Source organism: Lepisma saccharinum, chromosome 25 (assembly GCF_977018435.1).
Source record: "Lepisma saccharinum chromosome 25, izLepSacc3.1, whole genome shotgun sequence".
NCBI lineage: Eukaryota > Metazoa > Arthropoda > Insecta > Zygentoma > Lepismatidae > Lepisma > Lepisma saccharinum.
In genome coordinates, this window is record NC_139253.1 from 34287148 (window position 1) to 34308130 (window position 20983).

Below are 20983 nucleotides of genomic sequence, written 5' to 3' on the forward strand. Positions count from 1 at the left end.
CCAGACACCAAATCAGAGCCCACTAGCGTACGCAGGATTTTGTTTTCGGAAGGGGTTGAAATTGTAAATGTGGATAATGCATAGTTGCGTTCCGGTGGTGGGGGGTTATTCACTATAAAATATTATAACCTTCTTTTTAAAAGCTGTGCAAAGACAAAAATGGCAATCTGGGTTAATTTTAAGCGGGGTTTACATTTACCACCTTGGTTTTTCCCGAGTTTTTTATAGCCGACCTCAGTAGCGGAATGATTAACACAGCGCGCTACGATGCAATGGGTTCCGGGTTCGAATATCCAGGCCTGGGCATGGGTGTTCTTTGTGTGTGCCTTACATCACTCGTCCTCATCTTCGCGATTAGCTAAAAGTGGCAGAAAAGTGAAGTAAAATAAACCAAATCAATCCTAATGCTTTCGTTTTAAAATTTTGATTTTTACCACTTTCGGGCCTATAAAAACCGCATCAGCTCCCCTTACGCACGCCAGTGTCAGAGCCCACGTGAAGAATCCTCTGGTGACGTTAATGCTCACGAGGTTACACACACGAATAAAAATCGTAAAAAAAAGGGGGAGCCCCTTTTTGCGCTGTCAAGCAGCAGGTAGTACGCTAAACGTGGCAACACTGCAACGTGGAGAAGCACATGGTTCTCGGAGCAAACTCAGTTGCAGAACGTGGACGGCTCGATCGAGTGTCGGTTCGTTCTCTCCCTTCCTGCTTGCTTACCCGCGGCGCCGAAGTCTTGTGCGACGCGATTTTACTGCTACAGTTCGAACTGGTAAGAAAGTACAGTTGATGTCAGTGTCAACAAAACATTCACACAGCATAACTTACTTCATGCTAATCCTGGCGGTTGTGAAATTTTTAAACTTTTTCGTACAATATTATCGCGTGATTGTTTTCTGACGTGAGGCGATAACGATGAATGTGAAAATAAAGTTCATTTGACTGGAAGATAATACACAGTTACGTCCAAGAAGAAAAGTTTATTTTCATAACAGTGGTTTCGCTCGGTGTGGTGTCGCGTAAAAAGTGCCTCAATTTTGTAAAATAGGAAGTGGAATAATTACTATTTTCTGAGGTGAAGCTTATTGCGCTCTTGCCGAATTTGTGTGCGTGCGTGTTTGTGGTGTACAAGAATCAATCATGGTGTTATTGTTGGTGTTAGTGTTGATGCTATACGGAAGCTCTGCGGTTGAAGTTACTGTGGAATCCGATGATATAGTTAACATACATTCTAGCGAACGATGGTATTTATTTCGAAAGCCTGATGATCTTGAAAATATTGCAGTCACTTCTGGAGTAATGGTGAGCTTTGTCCTAAGTAGTGTTGAGAATACAGTGTTTACGCGCCACCTTTGTGATTCAGATTTCATCCTCCATCACGCCAAATTGAATCTACCCAATGACCACGTTGGGAGTGTAAGCAACAGGACACCAAAGTACGGAACGTTAAATATGTCAGTAAGTTTAATGCATCCAATCTGGGTGAAGCTGTTTTCCGGTCATTACTGCCCGTCGTGTAACCAGTCGTCCAATATTAATGGCTCCAAGTCGGAAGGAGTTCCCATGAGTGCTATTTGTTCACTAGCTGATGGGGCGGAGAGCATATTTGCGTCTAACACCAGCAGTGCTTTCGTGAGTGCGTACGAGCCTCGGATTGACGTCACGACTCAAGTGCGTCAATTCTTGGATACAACAATGTTTTGGAACCGTCCAAACACAAGTCTTGTGCTTATGTTATTGCCCAACGGAATGGGTGGGTCGAGGAACAAGGCCTTCGTTGGTGGATTGCAGTTTGAAGGAAAGGATTTTGCAATGGAAGAGGGGAAGTTTTTTCTGCATCTGGACTACTCGCTTGATAGTAAGTACAACTTAAACACTTTTATATCGTACTTTACATGTAATACTGACCCTTTCACATTAATGTATATCCTATCACGGATTTTGTACTCTCTTTTCAGATGCAAAATTCTAATCGAATGAATTTTATTTCATTGTTTTCACTGAAACTATGTAAAGAAGTATGATCTGAAAGAAATGGCAAACGTTATACAAAATGAAATCATAACATACAATATACACTACCAAAGAATTATTTTCGACTTAAATAATAGTAATTGTTATTTTAATCTACTTATAAATTTTGTTTTGAAAAATGGAAGATATATATTTGAATGACCTACTTACTGTTGGATCTTTTTCAAAATGTATTGTCACTATAATCAAAGTATAAAGTATAGCTATGAGACGAGATTGTTCAAGATGTTAACAGGTGCACACGAAATATGAAATAATACGCAGAATTTTTTAGTCCAGTAGGAAGTCTCCGCACAATTATTAATCCAATTAATAAATTCAAAATTTATACTTATTATCGTAATTACTTCAAATAAGTTGAAAATCGACGTATATTGATTGAAATGTATGGACTTCCGTAACGGCAATAGCAATTGGAAAAGTTAATTTCAAACCTTTTGCAAGTAAAAACTAATTTATTTAAGCTTTGTATTGCAAATTCCTTGAAACCTGCCCGAGCCCTTGATTCCTTCTCTGCTGGAATTGTGCTGAAACATTATTGTACTCGGAAATCTCTCTCCATAAGCTATCGTCGTGCTAAGGGAACAAATGTTTACTTTTTGAATAAATTTATTATTATATAATAATTAAATTAAAAGAGAGTAAGGGTTAAAGAAATAAATTACTAATAACCTTTACATAATTCCATACACGTTGCATTTTTGGAAAACAATTACGCGAATAAGATACACATGCATTACTGATAGTGTGCTACTTGAGACATTTTATATCACAATATACAACCTTTATGGGGAATACATTATAATGGTATATTTAATTCAAATTTTTGAAGTCATTTCTCGATGTTGTCCACTCTAAACGCCGATAAGGATATTATCGTTGCGCACAAGGCAATACCGCCCTTTGCTTGTATATGAGAAGTTTCATCACACTGTTAAAGACATTTATTTGCGTTATCTAAAAATATCTCATTTACAAGGCTCAGATTATTTCAGGAATGTCCATCATCGCTCCTACGCTACGCCCCACTTAACACTTATGAACCAGTAGTAAGTGTTCTGTTTCCTGCTGTTGTCTTTTCTGTGCATAATTTACCGTCCACATTATGCACTGACACATTCGCTTTCCATCCTCTTTCGGGATTATTCTTGTTCAGGTGTTAATATCTGCATATTGCGACACTGTCGTTTCGTCGTTCCACATTCTAAGGATACATTAACAAGCCTCCAATATTTCAATGCGCACAACAAACTCAAGCAACAAACTTAAAGTGACACCTTGGAGATAGGTCAGGGTTGTTGCGACGCTAATACCAAACTAATTGTACACAGCAAATCCCAATTTAATCATTGTTTGAGTGAGTGTATCTTCTAACATTTCGTTGTAATGAAAATGGCAGTCATGTAGAAGAATATTATACCCGATTCGTTGTTTGTCTGGTTTTAAAAAGAGGCTTGTAAAGTTTGTTCGTGTACGCGTTTTTGTTATGCCTTATGTACGCTGAGACAAGATTTTAAAAAATCATTCGGTGTATCATGTGATGATGTAAATTGGTCTTTAAGTTATTTTTCATGACATATGTTTGGCACCAAAGATAAGGTATGTTTCAATCAGATTTGTAGTGTTTTAACTTCTAAAATTTGATGGACCATTTCTTCAACTTGTAAGCTATATCATGCTATCATTGTTTTCCATCTTTTGTCTTTCATCCTAAAAACATATTTAAAAGAGAAGGAAAAATTATGGTGAAATATAAAATTTTGTTGCCTGTTGGTCACCTTCTATCCTAAGGCAATTGGTTCGTAATGTAAGGAAATAGTAAAACATTTAAACACATATTTTTATTTCTTTTTATTATTGTTGTATTGATGATTTGAAACCTATCTGCGATTGCTGATGATCAGGTAAATAAGAAAGTCCAATTGTCACACTATGGAAAACTAGCAAATTAAGAGTTGTTTCTGGGTTTACAAATATTTGTGCCTATATACCCTTTTGATGGGAATAAGGAGGACGAAAACATTCTCAGGCGTGGTTTGCTTCGGTGATCATGGCTGCTGACGTAAGATGAGAGTCAAAATTTACAGTTAAAATTACGCACAAGGCATTGTGTGCATTTCATAAGATGGAAAAAGAAAAGGTAATTCCACATCGTGTTAATCTTAATATTATGAAACTTCAATAATAGCACCTCATTTTTTTTTGTTTTAATGAATATACAGATTAGTAAATTAAGGTACTGTTTTCCATTTTAACTAATTTATTTAGCATGATTTTTCGCAATAAGGAGCGTGTGTACTGAAAATGGGTAAACGATAATGGGTACTATGTGCTATAAAGGAATAAAGATTTAATAAATTGTCAGTGGTGTGACCTATATATAGCGAGATTGGACTCGAGGTAGGTGTGTATTTTTGTTTTTTGGTATAATTTTCTAACTTTCGTCATGAGAATTTTTAACTTTGTTAGGTTTCTGTTCCAAATTTCCAGTTTTCAATATACAAGGTGGCGCAAAAAGAACACATGTTTTTGGAATAAGTGTAACGTCATTGATTTTGAAGATACAAACGTTTTATTAACACCAAAACCATCGTTATGAAATGCAGTTTGGATTGGTATACATTGATGATTTAAGTATGGAAAGATGACGTCATTGTTGCTGCACACATCTGGAGCCTCTCCTCAAAGTTCCGCATTGCCCTTGCCAACATTTCGTCTGGCACAGCTGTAATTCATCTTTCCGACATCATCTTCCATACTTGAATCATCACTGTATACCTATCCAAACTGCATTTCTTACCGATGGTTTTGGTGCTAATGAAACGTTTGTATCTTGAAAATCAACGACGCTACACTTATTCAAAAAAAAAACATGCGTTCTTTTTGCGCCACCCTGTATGTATTGTTTCTGGTGTTGTTTTCTTTACTGCCGAAAGAATATGTTGTGTTGATTCTGCCGCGGGGCCTACGCTCTTTAGTTCTGTCCAATTGGTTTGAAATTTTGATTGTTTGTAATTATTATTATTTATTATTTGAAGTAGGTTACACTTAACCTTCAATTTATGTTACACTGATTGTCTTACTACAAAAACAGGTTTCTGCCCTGCAGTTCTTTTGTGTGTTTGTTTTTCTCCGGTTTAGTATCTTTTCAGTTTTCTCTATGTTCTGTGTTCCCAGGTGTTCTCTTTTAATTCAAATGTTATTATGTTACTGTCACTTGATGTTTCCATGCCCTAATACCCTACAGTATGCTATTTCATTTGTTGCTTTTGCATTACTTAATGTTACATCTATGCTTGACGAGGTACAGTCATGTTCAAAAAATCTGTCGCATGGATTTTTTCTAAGTCCAACGTCTTACGAAATTATGTTGGTAGCTCTGAAACAAGGAAGTGTTGTGAAATCTACGATCCTCCAACCAGAGTGAAGTTCGATTCGGAGGAGCAGGAGGCGTGACTCACGGTCTTGTCCACAGGAAGTTCAACCAATGCAGCATTTCCAAATATGAGATAACGTCCCCATTGGTTAAATATTGTTTCAATAATGCGAATCGGCAGAAAGATTGCGCAAAAGTTTACTTTGTCGTTTTAATTGCCTTTAATCGTTTCAAATTAGTATTAAATTGTCCCAATTATAGTTCACGAGCTTAATATAATGTATTCATGTATGTGTTTGACAATCATATATCACTCATTAGAACAATTTTCACATTGTTTTCACTACGTGAGATGACATTTCATTTACATTTACGATAAAATAGTGGTTTGGGTGTAATAACAGTTTTCATTAATTAATTTAGAGATGCATTTTTATTTCTTGAGTTAATGATTAGGTTAATTCGTTATTTCTCGCGAAAAGAGGGAACCACAGCTGAAAGAAAATACGCAACTTGTATTATTGAGGTCAAGAGTTCGTTTTAACATCACTTTTTGCACACATAGGCTAATCACGACTCGGGATACATTTAAATTTGAATCTGAAACATTATGCGACCTGACTGGAACTCGGAAAAGGACACACTGATTACAAGACGTCGATACATTACCACTTGGTCTAACGAACGCCAATAATAATGAGGGGTTGTGGGAGTGGAAGAGGGGTGACGGAAAGTAGAAAATAAATAGTATTTTTGGGGGTATTTAATGTTATATTTATACACATACAAACCTAAGAAAATATTTATTTTGATACATGTGTGTGGGGGGTGGGTAAGGGGGAAAAGAGAGGGACAGAAAAATATTGGGAGAGATGGGACGAAGAGGTGATTGTGGAAAATGTTTTATTTGACGTTCAGTACTAAAACAATCAAATCTTGATGATTATCTTATAAATACCATATTTAATGTAAATTTGTTTTAAAAATGGGGGCGGGGAGCTGTTTGATTTACGTTCAGTGCAGGATAACAAGTGGAGACACATAGTGGTTCGTATCTCACTTTCAACTGTAGGTCCAGGCCCCATTAGCCTATCTGTGTATAACGTGGATTTAGAATTCAGTAGAAAATAACGTCGATCTAGTATTTTGGATTTTAGATGTGTTGGGACCACTAACATTTCCAATTCTTATAATAAGAAACCTGTCCTCATATTACCATTTTGAAAGAGAGAGAGTTAATTGTATAATCTTTAGTTGTTAGTTTCAAAGAAGACTAATTCAAATAGTAACAATGGGAACGAATAAAGCTTACGAAAAGTTTTTGCCACCGTGGGGATTTGAACCTACGACCATTAGAGTGACAACCCAGTGCGATAACCACTACCCCACGAGTTTGTTCCTTCTTACGGCATGATTATGAGTTAAGACCAATTCGTTCAATATGCATTAGAAATATAATCCCCACCCGCCTCTTTATAAACAACACACCCAAACGCTCCTTTGTAGCAAATGAAATAAAGGTGGTATGAATGTCACAAAACATTTAAGCAAAATCTACTATATTTACGACGCAATCGTTTTACATGGAGAGGCTACAGCTTCGAAAATTGAGGTTGTGACGTGGCGTCTTGTAGTGATAGGGTAGATATTCGTATGGCAAGGTTCCAGCGTGCACTAGCCAGTAATTTCCGAGAAAAAAAAACTTCAATTTTTTTTATGATGGTAAATTGGTTCGGTGATAGGCTATCAGTATTACACGCCGAGGATTATAGGTTTGACTTCTGTTTGATTAACCCTATTATTATTATATATAGCAACTAAGTATTGTATTTAATTAATAATTTAAAGAAATAAAAATGTTATATATATATATTTTTTGAAAATAACACTCCTTTCTAATGATTTTTCAATGTTATTTTTGAAAATAATTTTTCAGAATATGTTTTTGAATTTCTCATCATTTTACTAGGATTTGCATAAAAATGATCCATGCGTCATATTCGACGAAATGCCATGTACAGTGAAAGTTATACATTTTTATTTTAGGGAAAATTATCAAGAAACAAAACAAATAAATACTATTGACATCCTTTTGTGAATAGTATTATTTTACATTATATTTTGTTCACCATGCATAGTTGTATTCTTGTAAAAAGCATGAAAAACAATATATTCTCTACATTTCGCAAAGCAAATAAGATACGAATTTTCGTAATAAGTAAAATGCAATAAATAATTTTTCGGTTTAATAAGAAATAAAAATCGCAGAGTTAACCGAACGGTGAATCGAACACAGAATTTTTCAACCCATAAAATGCCTTGTAGCCTTTGCAATGAAGTGATGTAGATTCAAGTAATACAATTTCATGTAAAATCGCACGTTATAAGATTGTTCAAATATATTAAATCAATGTGTCCATAAGTTATTATACTGTCAGCCATTTGGCACATCTCGTTACAAAATCTCAACACATCACCATTCACTAGTTAATCGAATTGAATATTGATTCACTTCACAGTTCAATGTGCAACAATAGTTTCGACTCATATCACGTGAGATGTAAACTCAATTCAATTCTCTCATTGTATGTAACTTGTATGTTGAGCTCATGTAGAAATATCAATTATGAGCTCTAAGCTAAATTTGACGCTAGAATCGCTTGATCAACTCTTGCGTCTCGCTGCGAGACATTCTACGTTCCTGTTTGCTCCAGGTCGCTTCTGCATTTCATTATCATTGTTTTTACCTCTGTTTCATTCTCATCGTCGTTATAAACCTACGTAATTTCTACTGTTTACAGTAGACAGAATCTACTGTTAGCAATTGTAGTACTCTACTATGTCTCTCGGAAATCTACTCGAAATCAATGATTTCCTACTGAACACTTTCAGTAGGCCTAATGTGTAATTACAGTTGAGGAACTACAAGTGAAATATTCTCTTCAGTACTACATGTAATATTGCATGTAGTGTTTGAATTTGAATTCAAAATTTTGGGTGCGTCAGCACTTAGGCTATCTTGCACCTGTCACTTTATACGGGGTCCAGTCCCTTACCAGAACTAAAATAACATAACTGTAATGTCGTGTTGTAACTAACATATTAAAATATTCTGAATTCGGTTAAAAGCTGAGGCTGTAAAGAGGCACTCAGCACCCACAAGGACCAAACACAGGACAACACAGAAAATTACACTGGCCATGGGGCCAGTCGCCAGAACCTCGTTCGTCTGCAAACTGAAGTCCAGGGTGTACTACGTGGAAGCAACAATTGGGTGTACATACTTCGTGGAAGGTCATCCCTTACACCCTTGTAGTGTGTTTAGCTGAGCATGTTAGCTGTAAATATAACTTTTTATTCCTCCTCACTAACAATTTGTTTTTATATCTATTTAAAATTTAAACCAACCTCACTTCCATGTAGTACACCCTGAACTGCATTTTGCAGACTAACGAGGCTCTGGTGACAGGACCTACTGTTAGTATAATCTTTGTAGGACTGCTTGTGTATTGTCCTTGTTTGTGCTGACTGTCTGTCGCTTTACAGGCTCAGCTTTTAACCCAGGTAAGGATATTTTAGTTTTCAGACATGCTTTTATTTTTGTCATGATAAGGGGCTGGACCCCGTATAGCGTGACGGGTGTAAAATACCCTAAGTTTTCAGGCACACAAATTGTAATTCAATTTTAAAAAATCTTAACATAGAAGTTTCAAAACACCTATTGATCTACTGAAACCAGTACAGTAGAAAAACTGCAAGTGAAATTAATTTATTCAGTATAGTGTATAATATGTTAAGTTTAATATTTTGGCTGTAAATATTAATTTCATACCCCCTTATTATTTTTTGTATTTATATCTTTATGAAAATCTGAACACAGTAGATGTTTCAAAACACCTATTGATCTACTGAAAACAGTAGACAAAAGTTTCATTGGAGTAAGTAGAAAAGAGTCATGAAATAATACCCAAAGAAGTCAACCATTATGAATTAATGTTACATACTTTTTGTTATTTCACTTTCCAAAACCTAGGAGCTCGAAATAATACATGGCATGCGATTTATTAGACAGTCTGCTTTTCTGTGATTGATTCGTCGTGCCCAGTCGGGGATTACTTCCGTTCAAGGTAAAAGGGAAGGGGAAGAAATCCACCAGAGTACCATGACGTATGAAGTAACATGTTCACAGGCATTCAATACAACTGATAAGGGTTCACCTGACCTTGAAAGTGTGTGAAACACGTTTCACGCTGGTTTCCAGAATGCTGTGGCTAAATCTGGAACTAACGGTGGAATAAGAAATACTTTGTAACATTTAACAATGACATTTCGCATTTACAAAATATGAGATATGTAGACTTTGATTTATTTATTATAGTAGACGGTAGAGAATTACTTACCACGAAAGTCAAGTTCTAAATTGCAGACATCAAAATCTACTCCAGGTTGTAAAATACATTTGTGATAGACAGCAGATAGGTTAATAAGATTTACAAGATTGCTAACGACTCTTAAGACAAATGTTCAACGAAGGTTATTGAGTGAGAAAATGGGAAATTGTTAAAAATAGCGGCCTAGTTGAGTGAAGATCGAAGGTTCGAATCTCTTATAGAACCGGCTATTTTTTGACACTAATTTTTGGTGCATAATATATTTAATGTATTGTCGACATTTATAAGAAACAAAATATGAAAACTCTCCTCCTCCGTAACGGTGCGGTCTAAGACTCTGTGCTTTGAACTCCGACTGCAGCGGGACGGCATGGATTCGAGTCGTCCTGGGTTCTCGGCCTGTTATCTGTATAGGACCGGTGGCAACCCACCATCGTGAGGAAATTGGGGAGCTACGAGTGACTGGTGTAACCTGCTTTCAGATATCTTCTATAACGGCTGAGGGTTCGACGTGCTGACCAACGTCACCTCGTTGCCAGTTGAAGATAACTCTAGGTAGGATTGTGGAAGGGAGACTGACAGTCGGGAGATAGCCCATGGCCCTTCGAGGTTTCAAAATATGAAAACTATTCCTTCCGTAAATCTAATTTCTCGTCATTGTCACGTGAGATTTCTTTTTAGTATGACTCCTGCAATACTAATTAGTTCCTAAGTAGGATAATGAGATGGACAGAGAGATATTAAATTATGAGTTCACTGTTTAAAAAATAAGCATTAACACATTTTTATATTCACATACCTCTTTACCAATTCCTGAGCACGTCACTACAAATGAACCAATCTAGAGCACACTAGAGACTTGGCTTATCGATACCTATGGGGTATCCTACAATTACAGTCAAACCACAACCTCAATTCTCGAAGCTGTAGCCTCTCCATTTAAAACAATTGCGTCGTAAATATAGTAGATTTTGCTTAAATGTTTTGTGACATTCATACCACCTTTATTTCATTTGCTACAAAGGAGCGTTTGGGTGTGTTGTTTATAAAGAGGCGGGTGGGGATTATATTTCTAATGCATATTGAACGAATTGGTCTTAACTCATAATCATGCCGTAAGAAGGAACAAACTCGTGGGGTAGTGGTTATCGCACTGGGTTGTCACTCTAATGGTCGTAGGTTCAAATCCCCACGGTGGCAAAAACTTTTCGTAAGCTTTATTCGTTCCCATTGTTACTATTTGAATTAGTCTTCTTTGAAACTAACAACTAAAGATTATACAATTAACTCTCTCTCTTTCAAAATGGTAATATGAGGACAGGTTTCTTATTATAAGAATTGGAAATGTTAGTGGTCCCAACACATCTAAAATCCAAAATACTAGATCGACGTTATTTTCTACTGAATTCTAAATCCACGTTATACACAGATAGGCTAATGGGGCCTGGACCTACAGTTGAAAGTGAGATACGAACCACTATGTGTCTCCACTTGTTATCCTGCACTGAACGTAAATCAAACAGCTCCCCGCCCCCATTTTTAAAACAAATTTACATTAAATATGGTATTTATAAGATAATCATCAAGATTTGATTGTTTTAGTACTGAACGTCAAATAAAACATTTTCCACAATCACCTCTTCGTCCCATCTCTCCCAATATCTTTCTGTCCCTCTCTTTTCCCCCTTACCCACCCCCCACACACATGTATCAAAATAAATATTTTCTTAGGTTTGTATGTGTATAAATATAACATTAAATACCCCCAAAAATACTATTTATTTTCTACTTTCCGTCACCCCTCTTCCACTCCCACAACCCCTCATTATTATTGGCGTTCGTTAGACCAAGTGGTAATGTATCGACGTCTTGTAATCAGTGTGTCCTTTTCCGAGTTCCAGTCAGGTCGCATAATGTTTCAGATTCCAATTTAAATGTATCCCGAGTCGTGATTAGCCTATGTGTGCAAAAAGTGATGTTAAAACGAACTCTTGACCTCAATAATACAAGTTGCGTATTTTCTTTCAGCTGTGGTTCCCTCTTTTCGCGAGAAATAACGAATTAACCTAATCATTAACTCAAGAAATAAAAATGCATCTCTAAATTAATTAATGAAAACTGTTATTACACCCAAACCACTATTTTATCGTAAATGTAAATGAAATGTCATCTCACGTAGTGAAAACAATGTGAAAATTGTTCTAATGAGTGATATATGTTTGTCAAACACATACATGAATACATTATATTAAGCTCGTGAACTATAATTGGGACAATTTAATACTAATTTGAAACGATTAAAGGCAATTAAAACGACAAAGTAAACTTTTGCGCAATCTTTCTGCCGATTCGCATTATTGAAACAATATTTAACCAATGGGGACGTTATCTCATATTTGGAAATGCTGCATTGGTTGAACTTCCTGTGGACAAGACCGTGAGTCACGCCTCCTGCTCCTCCGAATCGAACTTCACTCTGGTTGGAGGATCGTAGATTTCACAACACTTCCTTGTTTCAGAGCTACCAACATAATTTCGTAAGACGTTGGACTTAGAAAAAATCCATGCGACAGATTTTTTGAACATGACTGTACCTACCTGCCCTTCGTCTATATTTTAGGGGATTGTTTGGTTTATTCTCCATGTTTAAATTATGCTTCGAACTATGTGACATTATCTGGTGTTACACCAAAGGTAGTCAGGGCTTCCAGAGTGGTATAGTAGAACCAGGGTGAATAAAAAATCATGATTTTTATTAAAAACTCATTTTTGATGTTTAAAATTCCTGGAATGATTTTTGGCATATATACATATAGATAGTTTTTTTTTATATAGAAATACTTTTTCTAGTAAACGGCTCTTAAAAATATTTGAACTGTTTGATAAAGGGAAATAAGCCCACACAGCGTCGAATGACATGGGTACCCCTGGGGGGTAAAGGCGGTCAGGGGCGTGATGCTGATCACATCACCCCCACTCATGACCGGATCAAGAAAGTGTGGGGCGTTACCCCCACACCCCCTATACGCCTTCATGGCGTGGTGCTATGCACAGGGGAGCACTTTACCTTTTTTATGTAAATATTCATGTTTCTGTTTCTAATACTATGTATATATGTGAAACTAGTATGGAAATGTTTTTTGAGTGTGTTAATGAGACTATAATACATAATTTCACTAACCTTCCAGTCAAAATAAAACATTCTGGATGTAGCTACTACGTATATAATTAATTGTAACTTAAAATATTTCTCAAAGTCTTTGTAGCTGAATTTTGGCAATTTTTTTAAATGATAGTTTGCCATGTTTATTTGCAGTTTACGGTTTAACATGATTAGTATTTTGTATATTACTCTGCACAAAATATTTGCTATTTTCATCTATAAAAATTCTTTAATTTTAAAGCAAGATAATTTAAGTGTGTTTACATATTACATTTTCTCCATTCGTATAAGCTTCACCTCACCAGTACATATATTTTGTTTCTTTTTCTTTCTAAGAGCCTTATAAACATCATTAAATGATTCGAGATTAATGTACTTTCACCAAAAGTGATTCTGATATCTATGTACATTATTCTACAAATTATTTATTTACAGTGATTTAAAACAGTGATTTTTTTAAAAAAAAATCACCTGATTTAAATCGCGGTTTAAACCAATCCACCTTGAGAAGAACGCCGTCGGCTTGAAATCAGGGGCTTGGTTCCCGGCTGAGGCACATTCCACAGCGGTTCGGAGCCCACTTCATATACGCCATAGGTTCAACCTCGATTACCAATCTGAGCATAAAACTCAAATAAATTATACCAAGGTGAGCCAGCGCAAAATCCCCAATACAAAAGTCGAATGACAGGATTTGAATCATGTTAGATATACGATGCACTTAAACACAAGGGAATAAAAGAAGACCGTATTCTGGAAGATTTTAGTGTTTGTGTTTGGTAATTCTCTTGTTGTACATCACATTCCTCCCTCCTCAGCCTAACCCTGATAATGACAATGGATGATGATTGCATGAAATTGATGAAGGGACACAAAGGAACAGCTGTATCCACGCCAAGACTCAAACCTACGACCTGCGGTAACGATATCTTGAGCCCAGCACCTAGTGTGCTCAGTAACTAGTGGTGCTCGTATCAAATGTGGTGTTCAGCGTTTCATATTTTTCCTCAATAAGGTAGTGCTGTGTAATTATAGCAATAAGCATTAAAAAGTTACTCTTTTACGCAGTGGCGTGGTGGGGTAGTTGCCACCACTTATCATTTTATGTACATGTGAATCATCAAGAAATATTTAAATGAATTGTAATTGAAAATTTCATTGTTTCAGTTTTAGAAAAAAAATACTCAATTTCTGTAGGTGATTGCATAGTGTTGCCATATAGTAACAGGGTGTAAACATGTTGGTTAGAAATTTCTGAAAAGCACAAAAAAATGTTCACGTGTCTCCAAATAAAGTTTTTAATGGGAGAAATATTAAAAGATCGACACAAATATCCATGCGTACAAGGATTAAATTAAGGATAAAGGAAAGATACATTTTTTTTAAAAAAGAATGTTTTGAAGAACATTCAAAAAGAAGCATTACGATACAATATTCCTTTAGAACTCTTTTTATTCGTTATTTTATTGGAAAGTTTAGAGCGTATTAGCATTGTACTCTTTCTTGTCATTTGATCCACAATTAATCCTTTCATATAACGGACTTTATGATTTATGCTTTGCAGAACATAACATTGGATTTATTGTATGAACTCTTTTTTGTCTTATACTCTTACAAGAAATTTTCCTTGCTAAGATCTGAATCTGCTTCCGGGTATCATATCACGCAAAGAATTAAGAGAATGCTGTTCAGGGTAGACTTTTTAAAAAAGAATCTCTTTCATTGGCTAATTCAAAAGCTGATCTTGGATGTCTTAAAATTTAAAGTCAAGGCTTTTTGTTCTCTCTCTGTGTGTAAAAGCAATAAGTAGTTTGAGAAGATGGGAAGCGCAAATCAAGGAGAGATGAAAATAATGCTTAAAATTTAATAAATCTCGAGCATCAAAGGGATAGGACAATATAAGCGTGGGCATTGATGCAGTTTGAATGTCGACGAATGAGTTAATTAATCGACCATGATATAAACGTTTGGAATTGTTATAGAAATTACTACAATATTGTACAAGAGAATTCAATGGAGTATCAATGCAATGGAGATTCAAACGAATACCTTAATTTGATTTACTTTTTTTATCTAGTAAATTTCAACATGTGAGATTGCACAAGTTTGCTGCATTTAACATAGATCCATTGCAGATCCATATATCTACAAGTCGGAGTTAGTGCCTGTATACATGGATGAATTGATTTATTTTACTTTGCGTGGCTAATTATGAAGATGAGGGTGAATGGTGATAATATGAGATTGATGAAGGGACAATCACATTAATACATAGGTACAGTGGGATCCATGAGTATTACCGTGCAAACTGTCCATCACCATGTTCGTACACTTTATTTGACCTAATAAGAGCTTCAATAATTAAGAGAAAACTCAAAACAAGCTGTTGACAACTTCTACACCAGCATACATAAAAATTCATCGCTTGAAAACACATAGGATGTAAGAGAAAAATTAATGAAAATAGTCATGGACAATTTGCACGGTAATACTCATGGATCCCACTGTACCTATATGGACAACATAACACGAGTCCCACGGAGGATTAAACTGGCTGTGAGTCGAGACGCCAGATTGATTGATTTGAAGTTTTAAGTGCACTTTATGCACAAAAAGGCTAATCGGGACTGGACCTACAGTTTAAAGTGGTATCCGATACACTATGTGTCTCCATCGGGCATCGAACCCGGGGACCCCTTGATTACAAGGTAACGACGCTACCACTGCGCTATCGGGGAGGCCTCCAGACGCCAGAACCTCGCTAGTATGCATAATGCAGTACAGGGTGTACTACATGGAAGGAGGATGACATTTGGGTGGCTTGAGAAAGGGTCACTCCTTGCACCCCTAGTGCCTGTATACTCCAAGAAGAAGAACCTTGGGGGTGCACGTGCAGCATGAGCTACTGCGAAGCACTTTCCACCCGTCTGCCTGAGAACCGAGGCCATTGCCAAACTTCTTCCTCCATTTGTAAACTTGTGGTGTGGTAAGCCTGCATGTAGGTTTTGAATTTACATTTACCGGAATATTTCTGAAAGTTTTAGGCTTCCAGAGAGCAAGGAACCACTGATCTTCACTGGCGCAAGTGTGCGGAAGAGGCGCCATCTTTAAGAATTACAAAAATGGTGTTCCGAAGCTCACTTGCTCAGTGTTTCAGCCTTGGGGACGTTTTGTGAAACACTTACAGGGAACGTCTATGTCCAGACCGTGATTCGAACCCGGAATGTTTGTCAGCGAGATGTGATCTGACCGCTCCGCCACCGGATAAGCAATAGCAGTATCGACGGCCGACCGGATTGAATGTTTTGTGTTGAATATCTCACCACCGATTGTCCGAGGTTCGAGTCCTGGCCTCCTGTGTTAAAATCTCTTCATCCATTTATCTAAAACTCGTCATAATCGTCACAATTAGCCAAGGGAAGCAGAAACTCTACGTGAAATAACATAAATAAATGTGAATAAGTACATGACGGCACATAATAAAGCTACTCTCCAACTAGAGCAAGAACGAAGCAAGTCTAAACAGAAGAACGAGACATTTGGGCGTCCCCATTGGTTAGTTCTCAACTCAGCTCGTCCATATGTTTACTAATCGTTCCTGCTGAGCATCTCTCGTCGAAATCAACCAATAGGATCTTTCAAAGGTCACGTGACTTGGTCTACATCGACTTTGTAGGGCATACTAGTGCTAGGATTTCAATGCACAATAAAAATACCAGAAAATGCAGTACAAAAATGCAATAATGACCCAAAAACCACAAAAAATGCTCTTATTGCAATAATTTCAAAATGCTCTTTTACTACAAACACACGTGTTCATTTTAATAATCCTGTATTGCAATGCTCTACTAACAACATACGTAGTTTGTCAAAGGAAAGTAACTGCCGATTGTTTCAACCCTAGCATACCCGAGGGGGAAGGGGGCTGTCAGGCCTTCCACCTCTATTTTTTAAATTTTTCAACTGCGAAATTTTTTATTAAAAAATAAAAAAAAAAATTACATTGTTACCTAGGGTGTTCTTAATATTCTGTATTCGTTTTGTTCATAAAAAACATAAATGTACAAATGGTGGGTACCAAAACTACGGGGGAGGGGGGAAAGGTGTCAAAAGTGGTAGTCAAGGTCAGTTTACTTTCCCTTAGTGTATAAGGTTTAGCCTAGTGCGGGAACAAAAGCAGCAAAAAGTGGGGGGCAACTGCCCCCATAATCATCGCCACTGATTGGTAATGATGGTATTTTCTTGTAATTATTATAATTAATAAACAACTGCCCCTTTTTATACAAAGAAGCATTAATAAAATAATATTATGGTTTTTGTAAGTTTTAACGAATGGTAAAATATGGGCGTAACACTTATGCAATAATGAATTATTATTTGTTATTAATTACATGATATTTTTTGTAATCATTATAGTTAATAAATAACTGAACTTCTATGAGCGAGAAGCAATTCAATAACAAGATGGTTTCTTGAATTTTAGTGATTAAAAAAAGTGTGGGCCTGTGAGCACCCCCCCCCATCTCAGGTAAGTAAGTTTCTCGTACGGCACGGGTAAGCTAGGATATACAGAGACTTGAATATTGAAAAACCCCTTTCCACCTCCACCAGTTTGCAAATTCGCTGGTAGTTCCTCAGTAGATTTCCACCCCACCCCCCACACACAGAATATCAGCAAGCCAACAGAGTGCTAATCCCTCCATTTTGGTTCAAAACCAGGATAATTTTCTTGTCTACTTCTTTTCGAACCGTCCCACGACCTTTTTTTTAAGTCACGTGTCACCTTTTTCACCAGGCCTTTGTTCCAGAATGAAGGATTTACCACATTTCATGGCGCCAAACAAGGATGCCCTGAGGATTTTTCTCGAGGGGGGGGGGCAGAGTCACAAACTTGTATTATTATTATTATTATATTGCTATTAGTACTGCTGTTATTATTGTTTTTATTTTTGTTATTATTACATTACTACTACTAGTGCTACTAATGTTTTTTTTTTAAATTTCATACATTTGTAATTTCCATATTCCATATTTCCATATTCTATATATCTGCAATTTGCATAACTGTATACTTAACATTAATTTATGTAGGACAAGAAGCTGTTTTTATAGTTAATCAGTGTAAAATAGACTGTAAGCTTAAATGTAACCCTATTTCAAATACGTAATAATAATAATAATAATAGTTACCGTAACTTACGGCTTGTAAGTCACAGAAAACAATACTTTTGTTATAAAATATCTCTACAATTTCACCATTCCAACTACATTAACTCTTTCCATAAATCTCGGGGGGTGGGGCAAGTGCCCCCTCTTGCCCCCCTGCGGGCGCCCATGGTGCCAAAGTAGTTGTTCTACAACTTTCGTACTGGCGAGAAACAAGTGGGTTGCTTTGTAAGTAAATAATAATAATAATAAAAAAGAAATGTCTCTTCTCACATAAAGATGCTGTGTATTTGCCCATTTTGTTATGAAACTCATGAACATTTCTAACAGAGCAATGTATTGGACCTTCGGTAAAAAGATGCAAAGTCAACTAAATCCTAGCGTTAATACTTACAGCTAACAAAGAAAAATACCTTATATTGGGTTCAACACATACTTGCTGACTTTTCACTAACCGTTAGACCATCGAAGGCCGACTATTTTAGTACTTAGTTTTGGAAAGAAATATTTTCCCCATAAGACTACTGGTATTAAGGGTCTATGGGGGAAGTAATTTTTTCCATGACTACACGATACAGCATAATACTATATCGTTTTCCTTCGCAGGATCCTCTTGTAAGTAACTTATCTTGCTTAAATTCAAACTTGAACACACGTTAAAAGTACATGTCATATTTTTACGATCCAATATTGCGTATTTACACTACAATCTCCATTGATGTAGTGGAGAGTTCAATACTAAGGGGAAGGCCACAAATAAATATTTTTATCGCTTTTCTCAGCTCCATGAGAAATACCATACTTTTATATCTCCTTCGGCACTTTTCATTTTTTCTTTGCATAAAAGGCAATCTTTGCTACGTTCGTGCTTCTTTAGTACCTCAATAACCTACGACATTCACTCTACGTGTTCTGGTTCATGATATATCCCTTAAGCCGCTTATCTGAGCTACGATGCTCCATTCTTTCTAGCGTATGCAGAATGCGATTCTTTTTCACGTGATATTTATTCAGCAACAACGCGATGCGTATACTGCCGTTGCCGCCTGATGCGTGGGGAATTTAATAAGTTGGACCTGTGTTTAAGACACCGTGAGCATAGTTTCTGTATGTCATTTTCCAGAGCGCGTGTCTTGTGTACACACAGACCGATTTAAGCAATTTTTTGTTGCATTGGCAACACTTTTAGACATCTTTCACATGCAAGCATTTTTCTAGCTGTTATATACATCCTGAAATATCCATGTGCATGAATCGTTATGCCTATATATCGAAAGGTATCTCGAAACCCATTCACGAACGTACATGTATTATTATTATTATTATTATTAGTAGTAGTAGTAGTAGTAGTAGTAGTATTACTTTGTGTCTATTCATTTGTGGTTGGCGGTGGAGGCACTTAGTGGTTCGGATCCCACTTTAAACTGTAGGTCCAGTCCCGATTAGCCTTTCTGTGCATAAAGTGGACCTAAAACAACAATTCAATTTAATCATTTGTGGTTCGCGTTCCGGCTTCTGAAACCACTTTAAGCACTGATGGAGGCACATTGCACACTAGTTCGAATCGCACTTTAAGCTGTAGGTCCAGTCCCCGATAGCCTATTTGAGAATAATATTCAAATAAGTTTGAAACCTTACCGGAACATCGTAAGATACCCTCGCATTTGGCGATGTTCCCTTTAATTGCTTCTCCTCCCCCGCAATAAAGAGATTCTCCCTCCCTTTTCTTTCGCAAGTCGACAAGTATGCAGTGAAATTCGAGCACAGCGACAAAACCAATGACAGGGAGAGCATTTGCGTACTCCCGCGGCTCTGATATTCATCTCAGCATTTGCACCGAATCCAGTTTCCGTGGATGTAGACCAACACTGTTGCCAATTCACTCCCTTTTTCACCAGAAATGTTTTTTTTTCAGTGACGCAGGAAGAAGGAATGGTACCTCGAGCAAATGAAAGAATTTTAGACTCCACTACAGAGACACTTGTGGAAGTTCTTATTTATAATATACATTTATTTTGATTTTCGTTATTTAGCACCGCTTTTCTTCTCCTTTTGGCTAATTGCGACGATGGGGATGATGAAATTAGTGAAGGGATACTCACAAAGAACACAAATTCCCAGGTCAGGATTCGAACCCGCGGTATGCTATATACGTACCGGTATTATTTGTACACCCAACGGCAAAAGAAATGGTAGGTGAGTTGTCCATCACCATTTTAATTCAGTCTGTTTTCCAAAGGTGATGATCATAAATTAAAATTAAGAAACGCCAATAAGTAGAGGACAATACCCAACACAGGATGTAGAATAAAAAATAATGAAAATAGCGATGGACAATTTGCCTACTATTTCTTTTCCCGTTGACTGTGCGGATTCTGTGTGTAGACCAATATTCTATCTAATTTTCCCTCTGAATTCTTGCGGTTTTAAAGCGCTACTTTTTATTTCTTTAAAAAGAATTTACCACTTTGCTTCAAGACTAGTCCTCATGGGCTGTAATGTTGGTCTAACCTTGTAATTTGAAATTTTGTGTATTACAATAAAATTATAGAATGAAAGAATAGTGACAGTGAATAAAAATAGTTTCAGCATGTTACAATAATAATGATGACGACAATGATGGGCTATCAATTTCTTTAAGTTGTCCATATTATACGCAAGAGATGGATCTGTGATTTCAAATCAATATTAAATTTGATGAAAGGTGTTAGAGGGGTGTAGACCCACACTTCCACGTAGTACACCCTGATAAAATGCGTTTTTGCCGGCCACTGAGACTCTGGCGAGGACTGTTGCTCGGTGTTTTGTCCTTACAAGTAATGAGTGCCCCTTTGACTGGTTCAAATAGCCTAA

At 36.6% G+C, this 20983-nt stretch overlaps 1 protein-coding gene across 1 annotated transcript; it reads left to right on the forward strand.

The window, feature by feature from the left end:
• Positions 1-688: 688 nt before the first annotated feature.
• On the forward strand, positions 689-13842 carry LOC145978711 (uncharacterized). Its single transcript, XM_083111517.1, has 2 exons — positions 689-1858; positions 13783-13842. Exons 1-2 carry the CDS (start codon positions 1141-1143, stop codon positions 13785-13787), a joined length of 723 nt encoding a protein of 240 aa, XP_082967643.1. The 5' UTR covers positions 689-1140; the 3' UTR covers positions 13788-13842.
• Positions 13843-20983: the final 7141 nt, after the last annotated feature.

Coding starts and splice junctions, on each gene's coding strand:
- LOC145978711 (XM_083111517.1), top strand. CDS start 1,141: ATGGTGTTATTGTTGGTGTTAGTGTTGATGCTATACGGAAGCTCTGCG.